A 24738-nucleotide genomic window follows, 5' to 3' on the forward strand; every position below is an offset into this window, starting at 1 on the left:
CTGGCGGCTGCGACGCAGAGAGCGAAGAAGGCGACGAACTAGAACGAAAAGATATATGAGTTTAAAAATTACTATATTTTAATTATTATGTCTTTTATTTCACAATTATGGGTAAAATAAAAGGTATCCTAATATTTAGTATCGATGTAAATCCTTACTTTGAATGCCATTGTTGTTTGGTTTGATTGAATTGGTTGCTACAAATACCGAAAATGGAGTTGAACTGATTTGAAGACTAACCGAATGTGTCTTTTATACAAATAAAATCGATGGCTCGACGACAAAGAGGAAATAAAAAATGTGTTGCTATTAACTTACGCCATTTAAGCGACAATTTGCTCATACAAATTGAATGCGGAGAGCTTCTTTAAGCTAAGCGTACACACTTACACTTGTATGCATGAATAATTGTTGTGACCAGTTGGCTTAAAGCGAAGGAAGCGAATAGTTTGCAAGAACTGACGTTTTAAAATTAAATATTTGGAGTATGAATAATTGTTTACATGGTACATTTTTAAGATTGTTTAGAAGTTTTAGACAATAATAAAATTCGAAAAAATTTATTGTAGATGGATAATTAAATTCTAATAAAAAGGTTTAAGCAACAAATGCATAACCATTGATTAATTGATTTACTGAATCGGAAAGGATCACAAATAATTCAATTTTGGCCTAACAGTCTAATCATGCCTAATTTTTATTATCATTTGTGTACAATATAAGAAATTTGATATTAAATAAAAATTAATTGTGATTTCGTCATACCCACGATGGTGGTTCAAAAAAAAAAAAAAAAAAAATATTAAGCCTATATACTAGTTTTGAAATATAATATAAAATGAAACCGAAAATGTATGCATTAGTAGTAATTAATTCTCAAAAAAGTCTCTTCGCCTTTTCGCTAGATATATTTGACTTTTATTCCATATTACAGATACTTTTCCTTAAAGGTTTGCGAAATAGGTCTCCGTAGCGACAATGTTATTCTGAGTCGATTTTTACGCCGATCAGTAACTTTTTCAATTTTTAGAGTCATGCGGCGATAAAACTGGAAAGTGGAAGCAAATCTGGTGTTTTAGGGTTGCGCTGGTAGCGTTCGCGCTGAAAGCTTTCTCATGTTCAATATTTCTTGCTGGATATAACACTCAAGGCCACAATACAGTCTTTTGTGTCGTTCCATATCGACAATCTCCACGCAAAACAAAAATAGTGCTAACGTTACTTAAGTATAATAGCACTAAAATTATTATAGCGAGTACTGATTATAAGGACTTCACTCATATTTTATTTTAATGTCGAAAATTAATTATAGATAATTTTAGTGGGTAATCCAGAAATACGGTGTAAATGGCACATGGGTTTCCTCAACCCATTTCCGGTGACCCCTTGGAACTTGGAACTTTTAACTTGAACGAAGGAAGAAAAATCGAAAATTGGATTTTTTGCAGACATTTTTACAAAAAAATTAAAATTTCAGAGGAAATTTCGCAAAATCTGATTTTTTGTTTAAGAATTGTCTCTCAGAGATCTGTGAAAAATTGCATGAAGATCGGTTGAGTAGTTGTGAAGAAATCTTGCAACCGACTTCAGAAACATAGTTTCGAGGAAAACGCGTTTAAAGACGGCACAATTAGCCTAGCTAGCAGCGAGCGCACAAGACTGAAGCTCCGAAACTATTACTCGAATCAACTTGAAAATTTAGAACAATATTCTAGAGTTGTTGTAGAACCCAATAAGATCATAAAAAATCGATTTTTTTGAAACCCGTAAACCGATATAACCCCTTAAGTTCGCCATGAAGTTTGTGATACCCAGAAGGTAACGTCGGATACGCCTTAAACTATGTATCTAAATGATCACTGTGTAGAGCTGAGTCGATTTAGCTATGCGAGTTTGTCTGTATAGTAAATATGTGAACTGGTCGTTGGCTTGCTGGGTAATTTTATAATTTCATTTGTTTTCTCTTATAAAATGTTATAATAGAGGACCTCTTTTTATACCTCCCTAAATCTACCATATTTCAATAAAAATATACAATTAATAAATAATAAAATTTTTTTAAGAATATTTGGTTTACTCATAAGTTAAATGACTCACATCTATGTAATATATTGCCATCTGTCTGTAAATATGTAAGCAACTATACATTTGAATCGTCGTGTGGCTTAGTCATTACCTCAGCCGTATATTACAAATGCGGCGACTCCATGGCATCTGATTTGCAAATGCCTGTCCATTACTTAGTCACAATGCAACGTCTCCCAACCCACGATGGCGTTTAGTTGCAAGTCATGTCACAAAAATCCTGCTGGTGGGCATAATCTTTAAGGGTGTGGCACCAGCATTTGACATGCAGTGTTGTCCCATTGCAAAAATACCTCACTGATGATGCAAAGTAATGCAACCCTTCATATTTACATGGACAATTATACATACATATATATATATATATATATACATTCATGTGTCCATGGAGTTTGAATATAATGAAATTGATGGGTGAAATTGTTTTGTTTGAAAAATAAAAGTACAAATATTTTTGTCTATATATTCACAGTGCGGCTTTATTCATGATTAACAACTAATGGCAAATGTTCAGTCCAACTACTCTAATAGGCGTAAGAGATGAGTGGCGATGCGAATTGGGTCTTCACTACAGCAGGTCCGGCGACGAGGGGAGCTGGAGCGGCGAAAGCAGCGGCAACTGGAGCGGCGAAAGGAGCGGCTCTGACGATGGGAGCTGGGGCAGCAACGACGGGGGCAACCAAAGGTTCACGACGGACAACAGCGTTGAAGCCGTTGATTGGGTCAGATGTGTAGTCCACAATACGACGGTAACCATCAGCGTCATTCAGAGAGTATTGGCCTTGAACGATATCACCATCACGGCTTTCCACAGCGGTCTTCGAGTCACCGGAGAGAGCATCTTTCACATCATAGCCATAGGTGTATTGTGGGTGTGGGTCGTACTCCTCAACGCGAGCGGCAACAGCCAATGGTGCGGCGGCTACGGCGGCCAATGGAGCAGCTGGTGCGATGACACCGGCGCTGGCGGCAGCGATGCAGAGAGCGAAGAAGGCGATTAACTGTAATGGAGTATAAAGAACGGTGGTTACTCTAGGTGACACTTATTATGACAAGTTTGTTGCTTAAGTCTTTTGAAGCACTTTTTGTATGGAATTTAGTCCTTTTTTGTTATTTTTTTTTTTAAATTATGGCTAAGCCTTTTTTGATTTTGTTTTAGGTGGTTGTTATCCTTATTCCTGTTGTTGCTTACTTTGAATGCCATTTTTGTTGGGTGTGTTTGAATTGTTGATTCAGTTGCTCTAAATACCGAAAATGGATTTGAACTGATTGGAATCGGTGCCAACTGGGCCTTTTATACTAATCAAAGCGGCCATTCAACCAATAAACTCGAAAACAAATAAAAATCGAACGCATAATGAAAACGAAAACCCACTTACGTGCGCCAGTGCGCCATTTGAACGACAATTTGTGCAGCATACATATGTACATGCGTACTTATGTGCATGTGCTTGCGCAGACGCAGTGAGCTTCTTTAATTCAAAATTTGATTGCATTGCTGGTGAGCTGAGAATGCATGATAAGCACGCCAAGGCTGCACACCCGCACTCACAGCCGCGCCTCGGCCGACGCCAACGTCAGCGACAACTAATTTGCGCCGCGCTTATGTATCACGATTGCAATTACTAATTTTGTTACGCATGCACTTGTTTACGTTTATACATACATAAATATATGTGTCTTGCATGTGTGTGTCCGCAAATGACGATTGACCACAGCTGAGCAAAACACTTGTGGTGGCAGCACAACCCTCACCAGCAAGTGCAGCGCGACAAAGTCGACAAAAAGAAGTCCAACGTGCCAATTTACTGCGCATGCGCGCAATATCGGCTGACTAGCAGCCAATATTCATGCGAATCGGTAGCTGGCAAGTGATCAAACGCTTGGTAATTACAATGCAACGCATGCGCAAATGCATAATGACACTGGCCAATGGAGGCATTGATAAATCCGCATGTTGCATATCATTTTTTCGGGTGTGTATGAGTATGTGTTCAAATTATCATGCCAAGTGTGCTACGCGGCGCATTCGGCTTCACTACGTTTTTTTGTTTCTATTTATAATGCGCTGTAGTATATATTTTCATTATTTTCATAAAAACCTGCGACATTTAAGTAAGTCATTATTTAAGGGCATGATTCAATAGTGGTATGTATGTATGTATATAGTGTAAGTGTGTGGCGGCTGGCTACTGTCTTAAATATTTCCGACAGACACTTGACCACGAAACATATCAACAATCAGATATTTGAATGCATATGTATGTGGCTTTGCATTCATAAAAGTCAATGCGATAAGAATGCCTTGTGATAATCATTGAAATATTTCATCGGACCAAAAAGACTGAACCGAGACAGAATGCAGTGAAAATAGTATTGGCACTTAGATTCTGGTAGACGTGGCAAGCGGAAAAGCATGATTGGCAGATTTCGTTTATATCAAAGTTTAGCTTATATCAGACGCTATTAAGTCAACAACCCTATATTCTCTGCTTGTTAGCAGAAGTCAACAAAGATGACCTTGAAAATTATATGATCACATTAAGCATAAAATAAACAAACTGTGTGGAAGATAATTCAGAAATATTTTTACACATACGCACATATACGTATCGTTACCCGAAATGTAAAATATCGTAAAATCACTTTTCAAAAATTCACAGGAGAAGCAAAAAACGAATGAAAATCAAGCAATATATGATATTATGAATATTTTTATGTTTTGTTGTAACTTGGACAAATCTTATAGCAGGAGTTTAAAACTTTTTAGATATATGTACATATGTAAGCATGTAAGATGATGCAATCAATCGTTATCAATAAAAGAGTCAATATCGAATTTTTTGATGTTATGTTGTTTAGCATTTTAGGAGACGAAAGGTTTTGTAAGAATAAAAGTACGTAGTGCGTTAAAACGTACGTACTGATATGAACTGATCGCTTTCTTTTGAAAATTAAATACAAAGTTTGGATGGATAAAAATATTTTCCAAAGTATTGAAAATGCCATAGCTATCTAAAACTAATCAATAGCCATAACAACCGATTTATAATGGATGGTGATTATAGTGCAAAACATACCCACTGGAGCACGAGGCTTTTAACTACAAAGGACAGAGTGAGAGCTCCTCAAATGACTGGGTACGGTATCATGTCTATGTGTATAGAAAGTGGTTTGGATATGACCTCTGACCATTCACCAGTATATTGAAAACTACACGTACAGTTCCACTTATGCTAACAAAAAAAAAAAAAAAAAAAAAAAAAATAAAATGAAAAAATAGAAAAAAATGGAAAAACAAAAAATAAAGAAAAAAAAAAAACATTGACTGGGAATACTTTCACCCAATGCTATCCAAGGTTGACAGTCACGTAACAGAAATGTAATTCCGAGCGAGATAAAGAAATCATGAATTTGACAAATAGAATTAAATATGCAACCTGGAGTAGTACTCTAATTAAAAAAAACGTCACAACGGGTCAAAGGTATACCAAAGAAATTAAAAATATGGTACCAGAAAAACGCCGAGTACGCCGAAAGTGGCAACAAACAAGATCTCCATCTGACAAACGTTGTCTTAACAAACTTACCAATAAAATAAAAGAATTTAAAATATAACTCTCTGCTATTATCTGAAATGCTAATCTAACGACCATAGGAATGATTATTCATTTTGGAAGTGTACAAGAAAATGTTTCTCGACCCGTAACTCCGTATCATCTCATCGGTAAAGCAGACCAGACATGCGCCCAGAGCGATATAGAGAAAGCAAATGTTTCAATTTGATCACTTGTTTTCTGCAGCGATTAGTTTCTCCCAGTTTTAAGAGCTCACGATATGCCATAAAACACAAAGCATTACCTTCTTACTGAATGGATCTGTTTTTGCAGTCGATGTTGATAGTTGTTCCGAAAAAACTCATAATTTTCTCCGTTTTACTCTTGAAATAAATAAAATTTTCATCGCCGGTGACAATTCGATACAAAACTGATTTTCTTTCGTATCTTTGAAGCAAAATTTCACAAGGAAGTTTTCGGTTTTCCATTTGACTTCTATTCAATTTTTGTGCAAACCATTTTTCACACTTTTCAATCATTCACTAGCTTTCAAACGGTCTAAAATTGTTTGTTGTGCAACATTTGACATGGCTGCCATTTGCTTTGGACTCAAAGTATCACCCTTAACCAATATTGCTTCCAGTTCGGCATTTTCTTTTTTGGTGGTCTTCCACGTTCTTCATTTCTCAAATCAAAATCATTATCTCTGAACCATTGAATTTGCATGTTTCTGCTGATAGAGTATGATCACTATGTACCTCGATAAGCATACGATACAATGGAAGCAAAAAATTAATGCTTGTCCCAAATCATCACTTTTCGGTACAAAATTTGACATTTTTAACACAATGAAAACAAGTAAGGAAGGGCTAAGTTCGGGTGTCACCGAACATTTTATACTCTCGCATGATAAAGTGATAATCGAGATTTCAGGCGTGGTTGTGAACCGATTTCACCCATATTTGGTGCATGTCATCAGGGTGTTAAGAAAATATTATATACCAAATTTCATTGAAATAGGTTGAGTACTTCCTGAGATATGGTTTTTGGTCCATAAGTGGACCCCATTTTAATTTTTTAAAAAAAGCCTGGATGCAGCTTCCTTCTGACATTTCTTCCGTAAAATTTAGTGTTTCTGACATTTTTTGTTAGTCGGGTAACGAACTTTTAGTGATTTTCAATATAACCTTTGTTTGATTTTTTGAAGCCTCAAAATTTTGAGTAAAATTCAAATTATTTTTTTAAAGACTATATCTATATCTTTCAGAGAGAATTTATATTTTTAAGTTTCATCCACGGATAATGGCGAAATTATATACGACCTTTCTGCCTCTTTAAAAAATTAAAACTACTGTGTAAGGGGTGTTAAGTGAGATCCATATACGTTTTTTTCAAAGAATCCAAAATTTTTCTTTCTAGTCTCGGACACTTTAAACTTTAATTAGAGATAATGTTGAAACCTTTCTGTACGTTAGGTGTTACCGGAAAGTGATGGAAACTGAGATCCGATGCTAGGTCTCGAGCGCTTTAGTCGCACACCTGGAGCGTATAGAACTTAACTTTAAAATCGTTTTTCTTGAAACTGCATTTTTTTTAACCTGACTGACACGATTCTGACCTTTGAATAAAAATTTTTTTTTTTAATGTTCGGTACAGATTTGAACATCATTACTTGTTTATTTGTCCATATTTACAGTTGTAGTTCGTGCAGTTTCCAAGCCAACGAACATTAGAACAACTTCGAGACAAATCGGTTAATCAAAGCACTTCAAAATCAAATATGCTTCGTTTGTTTCAAACCATCCAAAATCGAGTAATCGTCTCAACCCACATTTCAAAATGGCTAATTGCGTAGGCCATATCTCCAAAGGATGTAGACCAAAATGTTCCAAAAGCTTTATAATTCATATGACGTGCCACAACAATAATAAAGTTCGATTAAAATTGGGCGAATAACAGAGCGGCTGCCCCATAAAATATGAATAAATATACCCCTAAAAGCATAAAGAAATCGGTAGAATAGAATATTTTTAACTCCCAAAAATCATACTTTTAAGTCAGTCACACTATTATGCTCTTTAAGTAATCCAGTCGAATCTATTGTCTTTTAAAAATCACTCAAAATTCCTCCACATTCTTCAATGTTTCCAAAATTGATCTTAATGTACATTTTTTAATACAACATATGTCAACATAATCTTTGTCATTTCAAAGTTATTTTTTTTTTACCTCTACTTCACTTCGGAAATTCGCTAAAAATAAGTAAGCAATAAAAACCAAAATGCGTACACTTTGCTAGTAAAAATAAAAATGTGACGCGACTTTCATGTCCGCACTCGCAGCTCGGCATTTTGATAACCATGAAGACGAGCGCGCACTAATTTTAAACAACAACAAAACAAAATACAAACACATATTTGCAAACAAACATAAAAAACAAAAAAAAAAATCACAAAAACAACTACAAAATACTTCATATAATACCCGCTGTGGTGTTAATTATGATGGTGGAGCTTTAAGTGTACCACTCCAAGCCGACGCGTGATGAGCAGCACAATTAACCGCAAAATACCGATGTCTAAATACATACATAGGTACACTCATATACATACACATGTATGTTTGTGTGTATAAATAAAATAATGTACTCAATGTGTCCGAATTTTCATAATAAGCCATAAAAACGGTTTAGTGCGCACGATCGCGTTAAACGGTAGCGGTTGTCAGTTATTTTTACGGTTAATTTACCTACTCGCTACAAGGTGGCATCACTTGAAAGCCCCACTACAAGTAATCCGTTAATGAAGTGTACTTAAGCAAATTCACTTATGATGGAGGTAATTACACACACGCATGAGTGGGTGGTCGCTGATATCAAACGGTGATTAAGTGCCATGTTTTCACACGAAGCTATAAGAGATTTCTTGAGGAGAGCATTTGTATGACAATTTTTTGTACTAACATGTACCTATTTAAAGAGTCACATGGGTTTCCTCGGGTAAAAAATAATATTTTTTCAATAATTTTTTTCTAATATTATATAAAAGAAGAAATTGTTGCTTTTTATTGTTACAAACATTCACTAATAACAAAGAGATTTTGAAATTTTTGGAAACAAATACTTTCAACTCTGCAATTGCGACTCTATTTCCGGTGACCCCTCGGAAAAAAGCTTGGCAAGAGAACTTCTTCCAGGATCATTTAAAGTGAAAAAATACATGTTTTAGTTAAAACTTGACTTGGATGAAGGAAGAAATAACTGAAAATTGGAGGTTTGCCGGACATTTTTACGAAAAAATAAAAATTTCAAATAGTTGTATTTGTAAAAAAACCTTCCGCCAGTTCCTTAAGGATTGTTTCTCAAAAACCTGTGTAAAATATCATGACGATCGGTTGTGTGGTTCTCGAGAAATCTTGCTAAACGACTTCAAAAACACAGTTTCGAGACAAAACCCGTCTCGAACGCAGAAGTTCACAAAGCTGTATATCCGAAACTATTACTCAGATCAACTTGAAAGCTTAGGACAATAGTCTAGAGAAATTGCAGAATGTAATAACACAATAAAAATAATCAATATTTTGAAACCTGTAAACCCATGTACGCCCTTAAGAGAGGTAATACCTAAAACAGGAGTGAAAACGAATGTTTTTGGTCGGTCATCAGTCTGTTCTTGTAGACAACTTGAACTAAAATTGAGTTGCCTTGTTAAAGGATGGAACACTTACAATATTTCTTGGCTTACTGTAAAGTTTGGCATAGGCATAGTGACGAATTTTCGGAAATTAAACGTAAGCACTAGGGAATTTAAGGCTTTTTAAACAATTTTGAAAGATTTGAATTGAAAAAATCATGATGTTATTAATGAAACAATATTTTTTTTTATTTATGATTCGGTGTGATAATTAATAAAATACGATAATAACCAAGTCCACCATTATACTTATAATACTCATCTTCAAAACTTCTGAAAGAACGCTAACTATATAAAGCAAAAATAGTTAAAGTGAAAAATATAGAAAGTTATATTAAATTGTTGACTCATCTTAGAATTGAAAACTTGCATAGGCACTACTGAAGTTTAATGGCTTACGTTAGTCTCCTCATCCACCTAATCGATTGTAATTATAATCTTCGTTGATTTTAACCTTATCATAATTTTTGATAGTAAACTGCCAGAGAAGATACAAAAATGAGACTCAAATCATTACCAAACAGAAACTGTACCCATCTTGCGATCTGCAGGCTGCCAATTCTGATCCACAAGAGAATGTAAATAAAGTGCTCTTTTGTAGAAAGGAAGAAGAAGTTAAAATATAAATCACCATTGTCCAAATTGAAATTCACTTTCGATTTCCGTCCATATCAAGGTTAATCGCGTGCGTGAATTCCGGGGGTAGAGTGTAGCGCGGCGAGGTAAATTGAAGCGCTGTGAGAATCATACAAGCGCACGTAATTCATAATGGCAGTGACTTTGCGAACGATGGCCCGATTTTGAGGGAATTTGGACATTCTGTCGTTAAAAGTAAGGCGAAAATAAAAGTGGAAATAAACTTTAAAAGCAACGGTGTGTGCGGCAAAAGGCGAAATTTACCCAAATAGTGGCCGTGACAAACCGTAAGTAACATTCGTATGAATGTAGCTAAATTAACTGTTAACGTGCCATATCGCATGTGTGCTGCATACAAATATACGCGTACAGTGTATCGATTTCACCGATTTTACTAAACATGTGACATAATATATACAAAAATTTCACGAATAAAGAGAGTTTAAATAAGTAGAGACTAACGGTTTCTCATGAAGATTTTTAGAGCATGAACCTATATTTAGAAGTTCGCGAAAGTGAGGAAAGTTCTCTGATCGCCAATCACTTTCACATTAGCTTAAGACTTTTGGTCTTAAACCAAAAAACAAATTCCACTGGGTTTAGAATCCGTAACATAGAAAAAACACTTCCAATGAAAAGGAAAACAATTTGCCTCGGATGAGATCTCCGGAAAACTAATACGACTCTGTAAACTGAGAGAAAAATCAAAAGCTCTGTCAGGATTGGGAAGAACCTCTCCGAGGCGTTCGATATCAAACGAGGTTTCAGACAAAGCGACTCCTTACTGTATGTCTTCTTCAATCAACTCTTGGAGAAAATAATTCGACCTGCAGATCTAGTAGATAATTTCATTTATCTTAGAGCCAGCATTGATACCAACAACAACGTCAGTCTCGAAATCCAACGCAGAATAACTCTTGCCAACAGGTGGTACCTCCGACTGAGTAGGCAATTTAGAAGTAAATTCCTCTCTCGACAAACAAAGACCCAATTCTACAAATCCCCGTCCTTCTATGTGATGCAGAGGCATGGACGATGACAACATCTGATGAGTCAGCGCTCCGAGTTTCCAACAGAAAGGTTCTGTGGTAGATTTATGATACGAAACTGCGGTTGATGAAGTCATGTGTTCCGGATTATGCTCTTTCATCTCCAGATTTGAAGGTTTTCGATTCAGTACCCGTTAGTGGAAGCAGAGAAAAAGGATGACCTCCACTCTGTTGAAAAGACCAAGTGGAGAATGGAATCTCCAATTGGCGCCAAACAGCGAAATTGAAGAACGACTGGTGCGTTATTTTCGGCTATAACCGCGTAAGCGGTGACTGCGCCAATAAAGAAGAATTTTTGAATTATTTATTCGTCATATTTATCTATTATAATAATACACGTTTTTGCTTTAGGGACTTGAGAAAGGTTCGCAGAAAATTTTTCTTCACCGCTAGACCCAATTTTTAAGCTCCTCCTATAGATCGCTGTACATGATTTTATTTATTTAAAATCTCCCTTAAAAAATGATCGGCTTCCCTCAAACTATTATTCTTGTTTCCGACTAAAAAATCCCACTGTGCGACACTTGTTTGCGTGCTCGTCGATTGCAATTGCGCTTGTGTCGGTAGTTCGGCATTCGGTTACAGTTACAGTGGTAATATTGTGGTTGTTGTACTCGTCAATGTAGCTTTGGCTACCACGCAGTTATTGTGGTACTGTTTTGTTGTTTTTGTACGTAGGTTAAGTAAAGTCTTTATGAGGAGTTATTTGGTCGATCGGCTGGTCGCTTGTAATACCAGACATTTACAAGAGATTTACGCCGGTCATGGTGGCAAGAGCACAGGCGTAAGAAGCAATAACAATTGCCCGACAGACAGTGAAGGTACTGCCATGGGTTATGTGGCATGATCAAAACACAATACCCGAGGTATGTGCGTCGATTATCAATAAAACCTGACTTTGACCTTAACACTCCGCTGAGTGCGGCGTTGCCAAAATTGAGAAAAATGAGAAAAATTCGAACAATTGCCGCCAGATCACTGAGTATTTGTACAAATATTCACACATGCAGACATTCACATAAGAACTTATATTCTGTATTTATTTGGCTTACGGCAATCGGTTTGCAGTCGAAGTTACTGTTGCCGTTATGCGTTGAGTATTCAGATTTCTTTGATTGGAGCAATGAATTATTTCAGTTTTTTATATTGCCAACATGCTTTGTAAACATCAAAGAAATTAAGAGGACAACTGCCGTAAATTATGTTGTCGAAATTACACACGGTGAAGGGACTGTGTTGCAGTTGCACTTGGCTGCAATCTGTGGCAACAGGTCAACCTCGACAATTCAGTCATCACTTATGATTCGCCTTACCAGTCAATTATGGACTGCACTTGTACGAAATTAACTAAATTATACACATTAAATTCAATTTGCATGTAATTATTGAATTGTATCAGCTTCTTTGTCAGCCTCTTTTCTTGATTTATGAAATCGGAATTGCTGATATGGCGTGGTGGCAACATGGTTGGTGTAAAAAAATTCATAAAAGTAGGCGAATCTGTGGTTGACACTAATGTACTACAACAAATATAATTACGCACTGAAATACAATGTTGAGTTTCAGTACTTATTTTCGAAACTAGTAGGTAATGAGCGACAAGCTTTGTGAGTTGCTTCTTCCTCTTTACTGGCGTACACACCGCTTATGCAGTCGTTCTTCCTTTTCGCTAACTGGCGCCAATTGAAGATTCCAAACGAAGCCAAGTCCTTCTTCACCTGGACTTTCCAAAGGAGTCTGCTTCCCTCGGCGGGTACTACGTCGAATACTCTCAGAGCTGCTGTGGCTTTATTCGCTAAACTATGTCAATGTCGACGTATAGTATACCTCGTACAGCTCATCGTTTCATAAATCTTCTGCAGAACCTTTCTATCGAAAACTCGTAATGCCAACTCATCAGATGTTGTCATCGTACATGCGTCTGCACCATATAGCAGCACGGGATGATCGAGAGGAGAATTTACTTCTCAATTGCCTTCTCAGTCCGAAGTAGCACTTGTTGGCAAGACTTTGCCTGCGCTGGATTTCGAGACTGATGTTGTTGTGTTAGTGCTGCTTCCAAGATAGATGAAATTATCTATGACTGCGAAGTTATGACTGTCAAGACCGGAAACCGGACCGGATAAAGAATCTTTTCTGGCCATTCTCAAGTGAATGGCTTTACTTTATCACATGGTTCCATCATCCAGTAATAGTAAGTAACATAGAGCAACTGTATAGGTACTCGTTCTGAACAATTTCTTCGGAGGTTGTACCACTGTCTTAGCCCATTCCAAATTTCGTGAATATATCTCGTCTAATGGAAAAGTTTTCTTATAAGTATTTAATTCCGATCGCGCATTTTGTAGCGCAGCTGTGGTATATATAATACTACAATGGTCCGAAAGTGGCAGTTCCGAAAAATGAACATCGAAATTTCAGATTGATATCTCAAAAACTGAGGAACTAGTTCGCATATATACAAACAGACGGACGGACATGGCTAAATCGACTCAGCTCGTCATGATAAACAATTATATGTATTTTAGAGGGACTCCCACGAATGCTTCTTTCTTTTACAAACTTTGTGGCAAAGCCTCGTAATTATTACCGCGCTAATTATAGATGAAGCTTTAAAAGCTCAATGGCTTTTATTGAATTTTTTTTTTTCCTAAAACTACTTAACAATTTTTTCCAGTGATAAGAACAACAAAATTGCGTTCCCTAAATTACTCTAGTGATGATACGCAATTGGAGCGGCGTACTCCTTAACGTAAGCGGGAGCTGGGGCGGCGTAGGCTACGGGAGCAGCTTTCACCACAGTTTTTACATGTTCCAAAGGCACGCGGTTGACAACAGCGTTGAAACCGTTAACGGGATCGGCGGTATATTGAACAACGCGCTTGAAACCATCAGCATCGACCAAGGAGTATTCGCCGCGGACGACATCACCATCGCGCTCCTCCGTTTGACTCTTGGAATCGCCAGAGAGTGCGTCCTGCACATCATAGCCGTATTTGTATTGTGGATGTGGGTCGTATTCGTCATCGTGCTTGGCAAGAACCGGTTGAGCATGAGCGTGTACAGCAACTGGAGCGTGAGCGACATGAGCATAAGCTGGAGCTGGCGCGGCATAAGCCACTGGCGCCTTCACGACGGCGGTGGCAACGGGTGCGTGTTGGTAGACCTCATGCACGGGCAGAACGCCAGCGCTGGCCACCGCGGCAAAAGCGAGGATTGCTACGAACTGCAAATAAGAGAAGATGAAATTTTATTTAAATAAATTGAGTGGCGTAAGTTATTTACCTTGAATGCCATTTTGCTTAGATTTGGTAGTGGGTACACAATTGCTGCGTCGTAAGGTGTTAAGATGCTGAATGATTTATTGTTAAAATGTGTGCGGTTTATATAGCAATGGCGGTAAACATTTGGTTTTAAACAATTTCTATTTTTTCGCACTTTTCTCTGCTTTTTTGGTGTTTTGTTGCCATTTTTTGGAAATATTCATATTTTCAAATACACCATTACTGGCAGTCATTGTTTTGTATACACATGTACATATATATGTATAAGTTCGTATCAATTTCGCTTGTCATATGCATATTGGTACAGGAGCTATTTATCAACCCATTTCAAAATGAGCAGGTAACGCTTTCAAAACGAGATTAGTGTCATTGGAACGCGAAACGAGAAAAAAGCGAATATAACAAAAATCTGCTAGGTCTATTCCAACAACAAAATGACTTTATCAAAGTATATAGCCAATTGTAGGAATTATATGTAAAGACACAAAGAGTCAAATGTCTCGCGGCAGTATTACAAAGTCCACACACAAGTACACATTAATTACTTTCACAAATTTTGTCACTTCGAAAAAAGCTCTGCCTAATTTTGTACATAAAAATTGCTATGTGGCATTCATAAAAAGTTTTATAAATATTATTCCTGGCCGCATGGTGTAATGTAAGCGTGTTTCGCGTTCATCTGAAACGTAAAAAAATCAATGGCGTTCTGTGAAAAATATAGTTACCATAAACAGTAGTCTCCATTTTGATGATCCTAACTAAACTATTTTTTTATTTTTTGATATTTCGCAAATTTGAAACACCCCATCGGTAGCAAAAAGTTTAACTTCGTCTTTAGCTATTTCTTATTAAAAATTTAGCGGGTGTGTTCAAAAAACAAAAATTTATTCATTCTTCAAGATTAATGTATCACCTTTGAAATTGTCCCCATTCGATACGATTGTTCCAATCGTTGAAACAATTTTCGTGTTTGATTTCGGTGATATTTGGACCATCCAAACCGGCGAAATTTTATAATTTCCATTATTTTCTGAACACAACTCGTATATCCAAATCTGCAAACTTAACCGATCAAGAACTGGTATTCAACGGGGAAAGGTAATTTATTCCGAGTTTGTAGCGTGGCTTTGCACAATAATATATCAACTTTCATGATTTTGTCTCGTAAAATAAAAAACTCTTTATGCAAAGTCTTGATTTTTCTGGGTCAGTTTGCACGACAGCTATATTTCATAGCGGACCGATATTGGCGGACCCAACAAATGCATAATTTCTTGTGGAGAATAAATCGTGTGTTTCTGATCGATATCTTAAAACCTTATCGATTAGTTCTGGTATATACAGATGGACATGGCGATATCGACTAAGCTCTTATATTGTGACAAAAAAGCATCCGGAAATTGTAATTAAGTTATCCGGTCAAATGTTAAAAATATATTTTGCTAAGTTGGTAAGACTGTGCTTAATTACTATCCCAAATATGAGCGCGATCTGTCAACCAGTTTGTTTACAGCAGCTGCATAAATCGGTAGACCTCAATGTTGGAAAAAGATTACGGTATTTCAGTTGTATTCTACAAAGCTTTCGAACACAGTCGAGAGATCGGTGAAGACATGCCTCTTTCTGAACGACTCCCACTTCTTCAACTGATGAAAATATTAAAATAATAAGAAAAATCGTTAACTTCGGCTGCACCGCAGCTAATATACCCTTCACAGGTGCATTTCTTTTAGAAACTATGTGTTCAGTTTATATAAAAGCTATATGCTATAGTAATCCTATCTGAACAATTTTTGCGGAGATTATACTATTATTACCTTAAGCAGTAATTCATAACAAATTTTGTGAAGATACCACGTCAAATGCAAACGTTATCTATACCAGAGCTTTTTTCTGATTGTTCAGTTTGTATGGCAGCTATATGCTATAGTTAACCGATATGAACAATTTCTTCGGAGATTATATTGTTGCCATAGAAAATAACTTGTGCCAACTTTAGTGAAGATACATTGYCAAATGTGAAAGCTTTCCATACAAGAACTTGATTACGATCGTTCAGTTTGTATGGCAGCTATATGTTATAGTGGTCCGATATCGGCAGTTCCGACAAATGAGCAGCTCCTTGAAGAGAAAATAATATTTGCAAAATTTCAAAACGATATCTTAAAAACTGAGGGACTAGTTTGTACGTATACAGATAGACAGACGGACAGACAGACAGACGGACATGGCTCAGCTCAACATACTGATCATTTAGGTATATACTTTATAGAGTCTCCGACGCTTCCTTCTGGGTGCTACAAACTTCGTGACGAACTTAATATACCCTGTTCAGGGTATAATGAAGGATATGGTGCTTGAAAATCGTTAGACAAGTGTTAGAGAAGAACAAGAGAACTCGACATCTCTCACGAGTCTGTTCAAATGATGTTGGTGGAGATTTTTGATATGAAACGCGACCGAATTTTTTCAAAAAGAGTACCATTAACAAATCTCTTTGGACATGCTTGATCGTGCGATCCCACGTATTAAAGAGCATTATGATTGCCGATGAGACATGGTTTATGAGTTTGACATGCAAACAAATCAACAATCATCGGGATGGACGGGGAAAAAAAGGAGCTGAAACCAATTAAGGTGATGCTCATTGTTTTCTCGATAATTGCGGTTTTGTGCCTCATGAATTTGTTGTTATTTGACCGTTTAAAGGTGCTTGCTGATGATAATGCTCCATCGCATCGAACCACGATTGTGGCCGGTTTTAAAGCCAAAAGTGCAATGAATGTCACCAGTCAACCACCGTATGCAGCAGATTTGTCTCCATATGATTTTTTCCCAAACTGAACTGGAACCCGTTTTCTATCGATCGAATAGATAAAAAAAATAAATGTAAAAACTGAAGGCCATCTCAAAAAGTGCTTATGAAAAGTGTCAACCCGCGAATTCATAATCAGAATATCTCAAATACCCCACAGACCTCTTAGCTCATTAGTCTCAAATTTCTCCTTTAGATTTGTTGAGTAGTGTTATTATCGAGGTGGTTAACCAAGTTGAATGTCATGAATTTTTCGATGAACAATTAAGCCGTGAATACTGTATAATATAATTTATTGTCTAGTTATTTTTTTGGGTGAGAATTGAGAATGGATTCAAACTGCTTGGATACAGATAAATTTGAAAGTTTCTTCGCTTGCTCAACTGTTTACCGTATTTAGAAATAAGATATCAGAGTTCGTTCAAAAACCCCTGTTCACTCATTATAATTTGAAATACATAAATTCTTTTCTCACATTATATTTAGATCACATATTTTTCGTACAGTAGCTAGTTAATCCAAAAGTAATACAACAATGTTCACAATATAGATTCCGACGTTTTACAAACGGCTATAGGTAAAAGCCGGCACTACTGGGGCTGTGGCGGCCAATGGAGCGGCTCTAACCACTGGTGCAGCGGCAACTGGGGCAGCTACGACTGGAGCAGCCTTTACAACGGGAGCAGCAGCAACGACGGGGGCAACCAAGGGTTCACGACGTACGACGGCATTGAAACCGTTGATTGGATCGGCGGTGTAGGTGACAACGCGTCTGAAGCCATCGGAATCGATCACGCACGACATCGCCATCACGTTCCTCCACATGGCCTTTGGAATCGCCAGACAGTGTGTCTTGCACATCGTAACCGTATTTGTATTGTGGATGTGGGTCATATTCCTCAACAGCTACGGCGGCGGGCGCAACAGCAACGGGAGCGGCAGCGGGCACCACAACACCGGCGTTGACAACAGCGAAGAGAGCGAGTGCGATCACCAACTAGAAATATTCAGAAGCACAGACACAAATATTAATTTTTTTTCTTAAATTTAGAGGTTCTCTCACATTTTCACACTACCACTTTGATGAAATTACACATTAAGAAGTTTAATAAATCTATTAGCTCTTCATTAACAAACCTTGATGGCCATTTTCTTTTGGATTATTTTGTTCTGTCCGTATGAAACAAAAGTTAAACACTGAATGTGGTTCTTCGGTTTGACGGTCGGCATTTATACTCAGATCGTCCGTTTTGTCATTGATGACAAATAATTGATATTCATTTTCGGCTTTACGCCTCACCATTTAAGTCACAGCCAAGTGCATGAGGAGCGTTTTAATAAATCGGTCGCATCAAGCGGGCGTTCTTTGGTTAAGCGTTTTAGCGTTGGTGGTGGAGCGTAAATGCTAAAAACAAAAACGACTTGAGACAGAGGCCAAACAAAAAACCCAAAGACATGTTAAAAATATTATTCTAAATGTGTACAAAACTTGATTTTGATCGAATATCCAACAAAATTTATGACCAAAACTTCGAAATACAGTGTGAATGTGGTATAAATTAGAACAAATAGAAGAAAATGCATTTGTAGTGAAGGAGAGTGGTCTTTAATTTCATACAAATGATTTCTTTAAATCTAATAATAAACGTATATATGTACATATATGTAAGTAAATAGATCTCTTTTGAGGGTTGGAGAATGACGTAGCAGCAGATGATACTCGCATTTTTCAATACGAACACCTGACCAGGGTCCATATTTTTTGCTGCAGTACATTCATCACTCATGTTTTTGATCTGATCAAAAATCGAATTTTGGCAGCCAAACACGATTAACGTGTTCTTCCTCTTCTTCTTCTTTATTGGCGTAGACACCGCGTATGCGTTAAAGCCGAGTTTATAAAAGGGCACCAGTCGTTCTTCCTTTCGTTGTTTGGCGCCAATCGGAGATTCCAAGTGTAGCCAAGCTCTTTTCAACTTGATCTTTTCAAAGGAGGGGACATCTACCTGTTCCTATGCTACCTATAGCAGGTACTCTGTCGAATACTCTCAGAGTTGGAGGTTGTTCTACCATTCGGACGACATGACCCAGCTGGCGTAGCCGGTGTATTTTAATTCGCCGCCCTATGTCGATATCGTATATCTCGTACAGCGCATCGATCCATCGACTGCGGTATTCGCCGTTTCCTCTCAACGTCAACTCATCAGATGTTATCATCGTCTATGCCTCTGCACCATATAGAAGGACGGCAATGATGGGTGATTTGTAGCGTTTGATCTTTGTTCGTCGAGAGAGGAGTTCTCTCCTCAATTGCCTACTCAGAAAGAGTTGGCAACAGTTACTCTGCGTTGGATATACAGGTTGACTCTGTTGTTGGTGTTAATGCTGGTTCCAAGATAGACGAAATTATCTACCACTTCGTAGTAATGACTGTCAACAGTGATGTGGGAACCAAGTCGCTAGTGCGACGACTGTCTGTTTGATGACTGGAGATATTTCATCTTGTTCTCGTGCACAACCAGACTCATGCGCTTCACACTGATAAGGTCCAATTAGTTCAGTATTTCACACACTACAATCTATAGAACCTCATATGTGATATTGAGGAGTCTTTTCAAACGGTAGTTCGCACAGAATGTGGGGTCTCCGTTTTTGTGGATTAAGCAGAACACACTTAAGTTCCTATCATCTGGCATACTTTAGTTCGACCATATTATACAAAGAAGCTGATGCATGCTCTTTATCAGTTCTTTACTGCCGTATTTGAATAGCTCGGATGGAATTCCAACGGCCCACGCCGCTTTGTTGTTATTCTTGGTCGGACAGTGGAATGTCTGCTCCATCGTACTGGCATAATGTATCGGTGGTAAGATTTATTGTTTCATAATCTTAACTAAAGGGACATGCAGTTTCATTGAAAGTATCAAGTTATGATACTCCTGCAATTTCAGTAGTTTCATTCGGCAACCGTTCTGTCCACTGTGATAATAAAAATATTTAACCGGGTCCTGTTCACAAAATTTTTAAGTGATACTGAAACGTCGCATCATCTGAGAAGAAATTGCTTCATATAGGAATGAAATGTAATTATTCCCGAAGAAATAGCGAGCATTTCACTAAGGGCCAGCCAAAGCATAAATACATTTGTCAAACTGTTGAAAGTTCGATAAAATTCTAAAGTTATAAATTCCAATACTTTCTTATTTCATTTTGGTTTGATGTATGTAAAAAAAATCTGTCAAGAAATCGCGAGAGTGAAGTTAAATAGGCAAATACATTGATTTTGTATTCGTATCACTTTATCACAAGTGGTGAAATTGAAAAGACAAAATCGGTGGCGAAAAACATGAACTACTGTTTGAACGACTTTACAGTAAACTGATTTTACAAAAATAAATCCGCTATATATACAATTTTGAGTATACAATAGCCATTAGACAGAAAAGCATTAAGAAAGAAAACATGATTTGACAAGAGCAGTTATGACTCGTTGCCACAGTTTCAATGCTACACTTTTCGACACACCTTCTGCAGCATTGCTCGCCATCATTAAAAAATGGATGAAAAATAAAAAATGTAATAATTCCAAAATAATTGTGATAAGTGTAACGCGCAAAGATCTTGTATAAATAGACTATGTGGGCAAGTGTAGCAACATTATCAGATTTTCATTCATTCGAGCAACACCAGCTCAGCTCCAAGTTCACCAGTCAATAAGTAAATCGAATCGAAATGGCATTCAAGGTAAGTTACGCACGTTTGCTTTACAATATCAGCATTAATCTGACATGTGTATATAAGTATATAACAAACTTCTTCCAAATCTAGTTCGTCGCTGTACTTGCACTTCTGGCTGTCGCCAGCGCTGGTTTACTGCCCGCCGCTCAGGTGTACCATGCAGCACCCGCCGCTCAAGTGTACCACGCGGCACCGGCCGCTCATGTCATCAAAGCCGCGCCAGTGGCGTACGCCGCACAGCCCGTGTTGGCCAAGGCCGATGAAGAATACGACCCACATCCTCAGTACAAATACAGCTATGATGTGCAAGACGCAGTATCCGGTGACTCGAAGACCCAAGTGGAGGAACGTGATGGGGATGTGGTTCGCGGCGAATACTCCCTCATTGACGCTGACGGTTATAAGCGCACTGTTCAATACACTTCCGATCCCGTGAACGGTTTCAACGCCGTCGTGAATCGCGAACCATTGGTGAAGTCCGTTGCTGTTGCTCCAGTTGTGAAAACAGTGGCCCCAGTTGCCCATTACGCTGCTCCTGTTGCTCACTACTCAGCTCCTGCAGTGGTCAAAACGGTTGCTCCAGTTGCTCACTATGCCGCCCCTGTCGCGCACGCCTATGCGGCTCCCGCTTATACCACCTACACTGCCGCCCACCACTAAATGCTTGATTTCGTAGGCTTCAGTTGATTGACTGTTTTTGTAGTTTAATTAAAATTGTGATTTTCAAATAAAAAATATGTAATAGTTAAAATACACACTTAATTAATACTTTACAAATTGCCGGTGCAGGACTATGAATGTAATCTTAAACTTTGTTTACGGTAAGTAAAGAATAGGAAGCACCCTGTATAGTTTCTTCTTATAATACTGAAATTTTAATTTTTGCTGATGACTAAATGATGTTCGACCTTGGAGCTGATGTAGAGTTTTAAGAGCAACACCAGGATAATCATGATACAGATTTGTAGTATATATACCCTAAATATGGTATATTTTGTTTGACATGAATTTTGTAATACGTCGGAGACTCGGTTAAGTACAGGGTGTTCCAAAATTAACGCAAGACTGGAAGTTGTCGCTATTTCAATTAATATTCACAGTTGACGAAGTGAAACACCACTCCGACCATATTTTGAATAAAATTTTCGAACTGCGGCCAACAATCAATCAATCGTATCACAAAGCTTCTCGATGCTATTGATAGCGCGGTTAGGCACTCTTCGACCAGCCCTGAACGTACTGTTAATTACCTCAAGGCTAATATCGCCGATCTGCTATCTGAGTGGATGATTACTTAACTGAAGGAGGTTACACTCCGGAGCAGTAAATATACTGCTATCTTAATAGCTGCAAGAGCGAGGAAGCTCTCGACAGTAAACCCTTCTCCAATCTTCCCGCCATAGGTTTGACCCATCCGTGAAGAAACTCACTGCTCCTCCCCTCCAACGGCATCTTTCGATTTCGGTTTGGCGACCCCATGAACCAAGTAATCCGGTATGAAGCCAAAGTGAGTGAGGATTTTCGAATGTTTAGACCCGTGTTCTTTTATATAACCCAGACTACCTGAGTCTTATGGCAACTTTCGCAGTTATACTATCTTGTATCTTCTAGTGAATAAAACCATATCGGTTTTATTTGGGTCGATGGCGAGACCAATGAGATACCCCTGCGTCAATTCGTGAACGCGGCTCAGGAACTTTCCTGTGACCATAAGGGTTACATCGTCTGCATAGGCAATGATCTTGCCAGCCACAATCTTCAAGTTTTTTAAGCAGGATTCATTGAAGAGGAAAGAGTGAGGTTCCCTTACGTGCGTTTCCCCATTCCGTTTCAATCACTTTGTGGCACAGAAGATAGCAGTTACTGCTTCCGGGAGGACATTATTTAAAAGCACCGTCCATATCAAGGAAGGTCCCAACAGCGAATTCCTTAAGCCTAATGGCTTCCTCTAGCCACGACATGATTGTATACAGGGCAATATCTACTGACCTTTACAATAAGCATGTTGCGCTCCTGAATGTGTCCCTTTATGTAAAAAGGAGGAGAGGCTGATGGGCCTGAAGTCTTTATATAAAATGCTGAGTTATATCAGGGGAGATCAGCAAGAGAAAATTTAAAAAATGTGTTATGAAACCTGAATAGTGGAATTCAATACCATTTGGAGAATCAAATAAATATTCTGTAGTTCTAGCTCTAAGTCTACCTAACATTTGTGAAAACCATAGGGGTTAAGATATGTTCACACTACCAGCAGAGTTAATAATTTTGTACAAAACGTTTTTGGCTTAGATTCTCTTTTAGAATATACTTACCGGTTTATAAAATCAATTTGATATTTGTTATTTTTTAGGTTTAATGCATAATACTTGGTATACAAATTTTTAATTAGCTACTTATGTATATACTTTTTTTACAATGGCAAGGGCAGAGTAAGCGAATTGGTTGAAAATGGCATTTCTGTCAATTAATGATGGTAGTAGTGTTGTTGTTCTTCATGATGGGGAGCCTCGTAGCTGGTGTGTGTGGCAACTTGGTGCTGAACTGGCACGGCGGCGTACTCGTGGGCAGCGTGAACGGGAGCGTGGTGGTATTGCACTGGAGCAACAGCGGCCGGAGCGTGATGGTACTGCACAGGCGCAGCAGCCACAACTTTATGGGTGAGGGGCTCGCGTTCGACGACAGCGTTGAAACCATTGACAGAGTCGGCAGTATATTTGACAGTGCGACGGAAACCATCAGCATCGTTCAACGAATATTCACCATGGACTACGTCACCGTCACGGCTCTCCGACTGGCTTTTGGAATCACCGGAGACGGCATCCTGTACGTCATAGGCGAAATTGTATTGAGGATGAGGATCATCGGGATACTGTTCATGGGCAACGTGTTGCTTGTGCAACAAATGCACTGGTGCATGAACAACTGGTGCATGAGCAACATGCGCCACTTGTGCGGGTGCATGATACAAAGCGGCGGCCTCATGCTGATGATGATGCTCCAAGGGAATGCCATGTTGTTCCTGTACCGAGATAATGCCGGCTTGAGCAGCACCGATCAATAGTGCAACAGCGAAGAACTGAAATTACAGATAGAGAAGCAAATTGGTGGTTAAAATCGTACGCCAAATTTGACTATTCCGAAAATTCCTCCACATAGCAACCATCGAGGCACGCTCATATGAAAGTTATGCACTCACCTTGAAAGCCATTTCGTGAATGTGAGTGCTAAAACTGCAAAGAATTACAAAATTCGCGTATCGGTTTGTCCTCCCACTCCGAAGTGTGTGACTTGAATACTAATGAGCTGGAGTCGAGTGTTAGTTTTTATACGAAAATCGAACGCACCGCTGGCAGACCACGAAATTTAATGAAATATGGAATACTCGCCGGTAAACGGTATAAACGATATTTCATGAGGCAACGCCATAATACCCTTGGTGTGTAGTCTTTTATCTCTTTTTTCTAAGCCATTTATAATTTTATTATATTTTGTGTAAAAGTGCAAGTGTTCGTCTTGCCTCGCGCATACGAGTAAAAGCGAACGCGCGTCTGCATGATTTGCATTTTTCAACGGATACCAACACGATCGCTGGAAGACCGTTGCTTTGTTAGAGTTTCATGTATGCGTGAGTGGGTGTGTGTGTATATTGCCGCTGGCAGTAACACTGGTGGCGTAATAACCATAGCTGCCGGCCATACCACGCCCTTTCCACCAACGCACGACTGCCCTGTGGCTGTGAATTTTTTGCTTTTGCTTTTGCTTTTAATTGTGAGCCCATATTGGCTGTGTACGCTGGAAAATAAGCAAGTGATTAAATAATAATAAAAATGCTTATCCACAATATGTATATCTCTGTACACGGATGTATGTATGTTTGTATGT

At 38.2% G+C, this 24738-nt stretch overlaps 5 protein-coding genes and 1 pseudogene across 5 annotated transcripts in view; 1 reads left to right on the forward strand and 5 right to left on the reverse strand.

Annotated features, from left to right (window-relative positions):
* The window catches only part of LOC108970344 (larval cuticle protein A2B-like), a 3926-nt gene extending 3741 nt beyond the window's left edge, over positions 1-185 (reverse strand). The window contains exon 1 of the mRNA XM_018935671.1: positions 159-185. Within this exon, the coding sequence (XP_018791216.1) occupies positions 159-170 (12 nt within the window). The 5' untranslated portion in view covers positions 171-185. The remainder of the gene's footprint in view (positions 1-158) is intronic.
* A 2357-nt stretch (positions 186-2542) lies between these two features.
* LOC108970345 (larval cuticle protein A2B-like) lies at positions 2543-3338 on the reverse strand. The gene is made up of 2 exons (XM_018935672.1): positions 3278-3338; positions 2543-3086 (listed from the first exon to the last, which is right to left on the reverse strand). Exons 1-2 carry the CDS (start codon positions 3287-3289, stop codon positions 2610-2612), a joined length of 489 nt encoding a protein of 162 aa, XP_018791217.1. The 5' UTR covers positions 3290-3338; the 3' UTR covers positions 2543-2609.
* Positions 3339-13617: 10279 nt separating this feature from the next.
* Positions 13618-14364, reverse strand: LOC108970434 (larval cuticle protein A2B-like). The gene is made up of 2 exons (XM_018935801.1): positions 14305-14364; positions 13618-14245 (listed from the first exon to the last, which is right to left on the reverse strand). Exons 1-2 carry the CDS (start codon positions 14314-14316, stop codon positions 13733-13735), a joined length of 525 nt encoding a protein of 174 aa, XP_018791346.1. The 5' UTR covers positions 14317-14364; the 3' UTR covers positions 13618-13732.
* A 3226-nt stretch (positions 14365-17590) lies between these two features.
* Positions 17591-18324, reverse strand: LOC108970436 (annotated as a pseudogene).
* A 2459-nt stretch (positions 18325-20783) lies between these two features.
* On the forward strand, positions 20784-21607 carry LOC108970433 (larval cuticle protein A2B). The gene is made up of 2 exons (XM_018935800.1): positions 20784-20862; positions 20947-21607. The coding sequence occupies exons 1-2, from the start codon at positions 20851-20853 to the stop codon at positions 21514-21516; spliced, it is 582 nt and encodes a 193-aa protein (XP_018791345.1). The 5' UTR covers positions 20784-20850; the 3' UTR covers positions 21517-21607.
* Positions 21608-23197: 1590 nt separating this feature from the next.
* On the reverse strand, positions 23198-24136 carry LOC108970430 (larval cuticle protein A2B). The gene is made up of 2 exons (XM_018935790.1): positions 24053-24136; positions 23198-23932 (listed from the first exon to the last, which is right to left on the reverse strand). The coding sequence occupies exons 1-2, from the start codon at positions 24062-24064 to the stop codon at positions 23321-23323; spliced, it is 624 nt and encodes a 207-aa protein (XP_018791335.1). The 5' UTR covers positions 24065-24136; the 3' UTR covers positions 23198-23320.
* Between the last annotated feature and the right edge of the window lie 602 nt (positions 24137-24738).

Source organism: Bactrocera latifrons, unplaced genomic scaffold (assembly GCF_001853355.1).
Source record: "Bactrocera latifrons isolate USDA-ARS-PBARC rearing strain unplaced genomic scaffold, ASM185335v1 scaffold_3, whole genome shotgun sequence".
NCBI lineage: Eukaryota > Metazoa > Arthropoda > Insecta > Diptera > Tephritidae > Bactrocera > Bactrocera latifrons.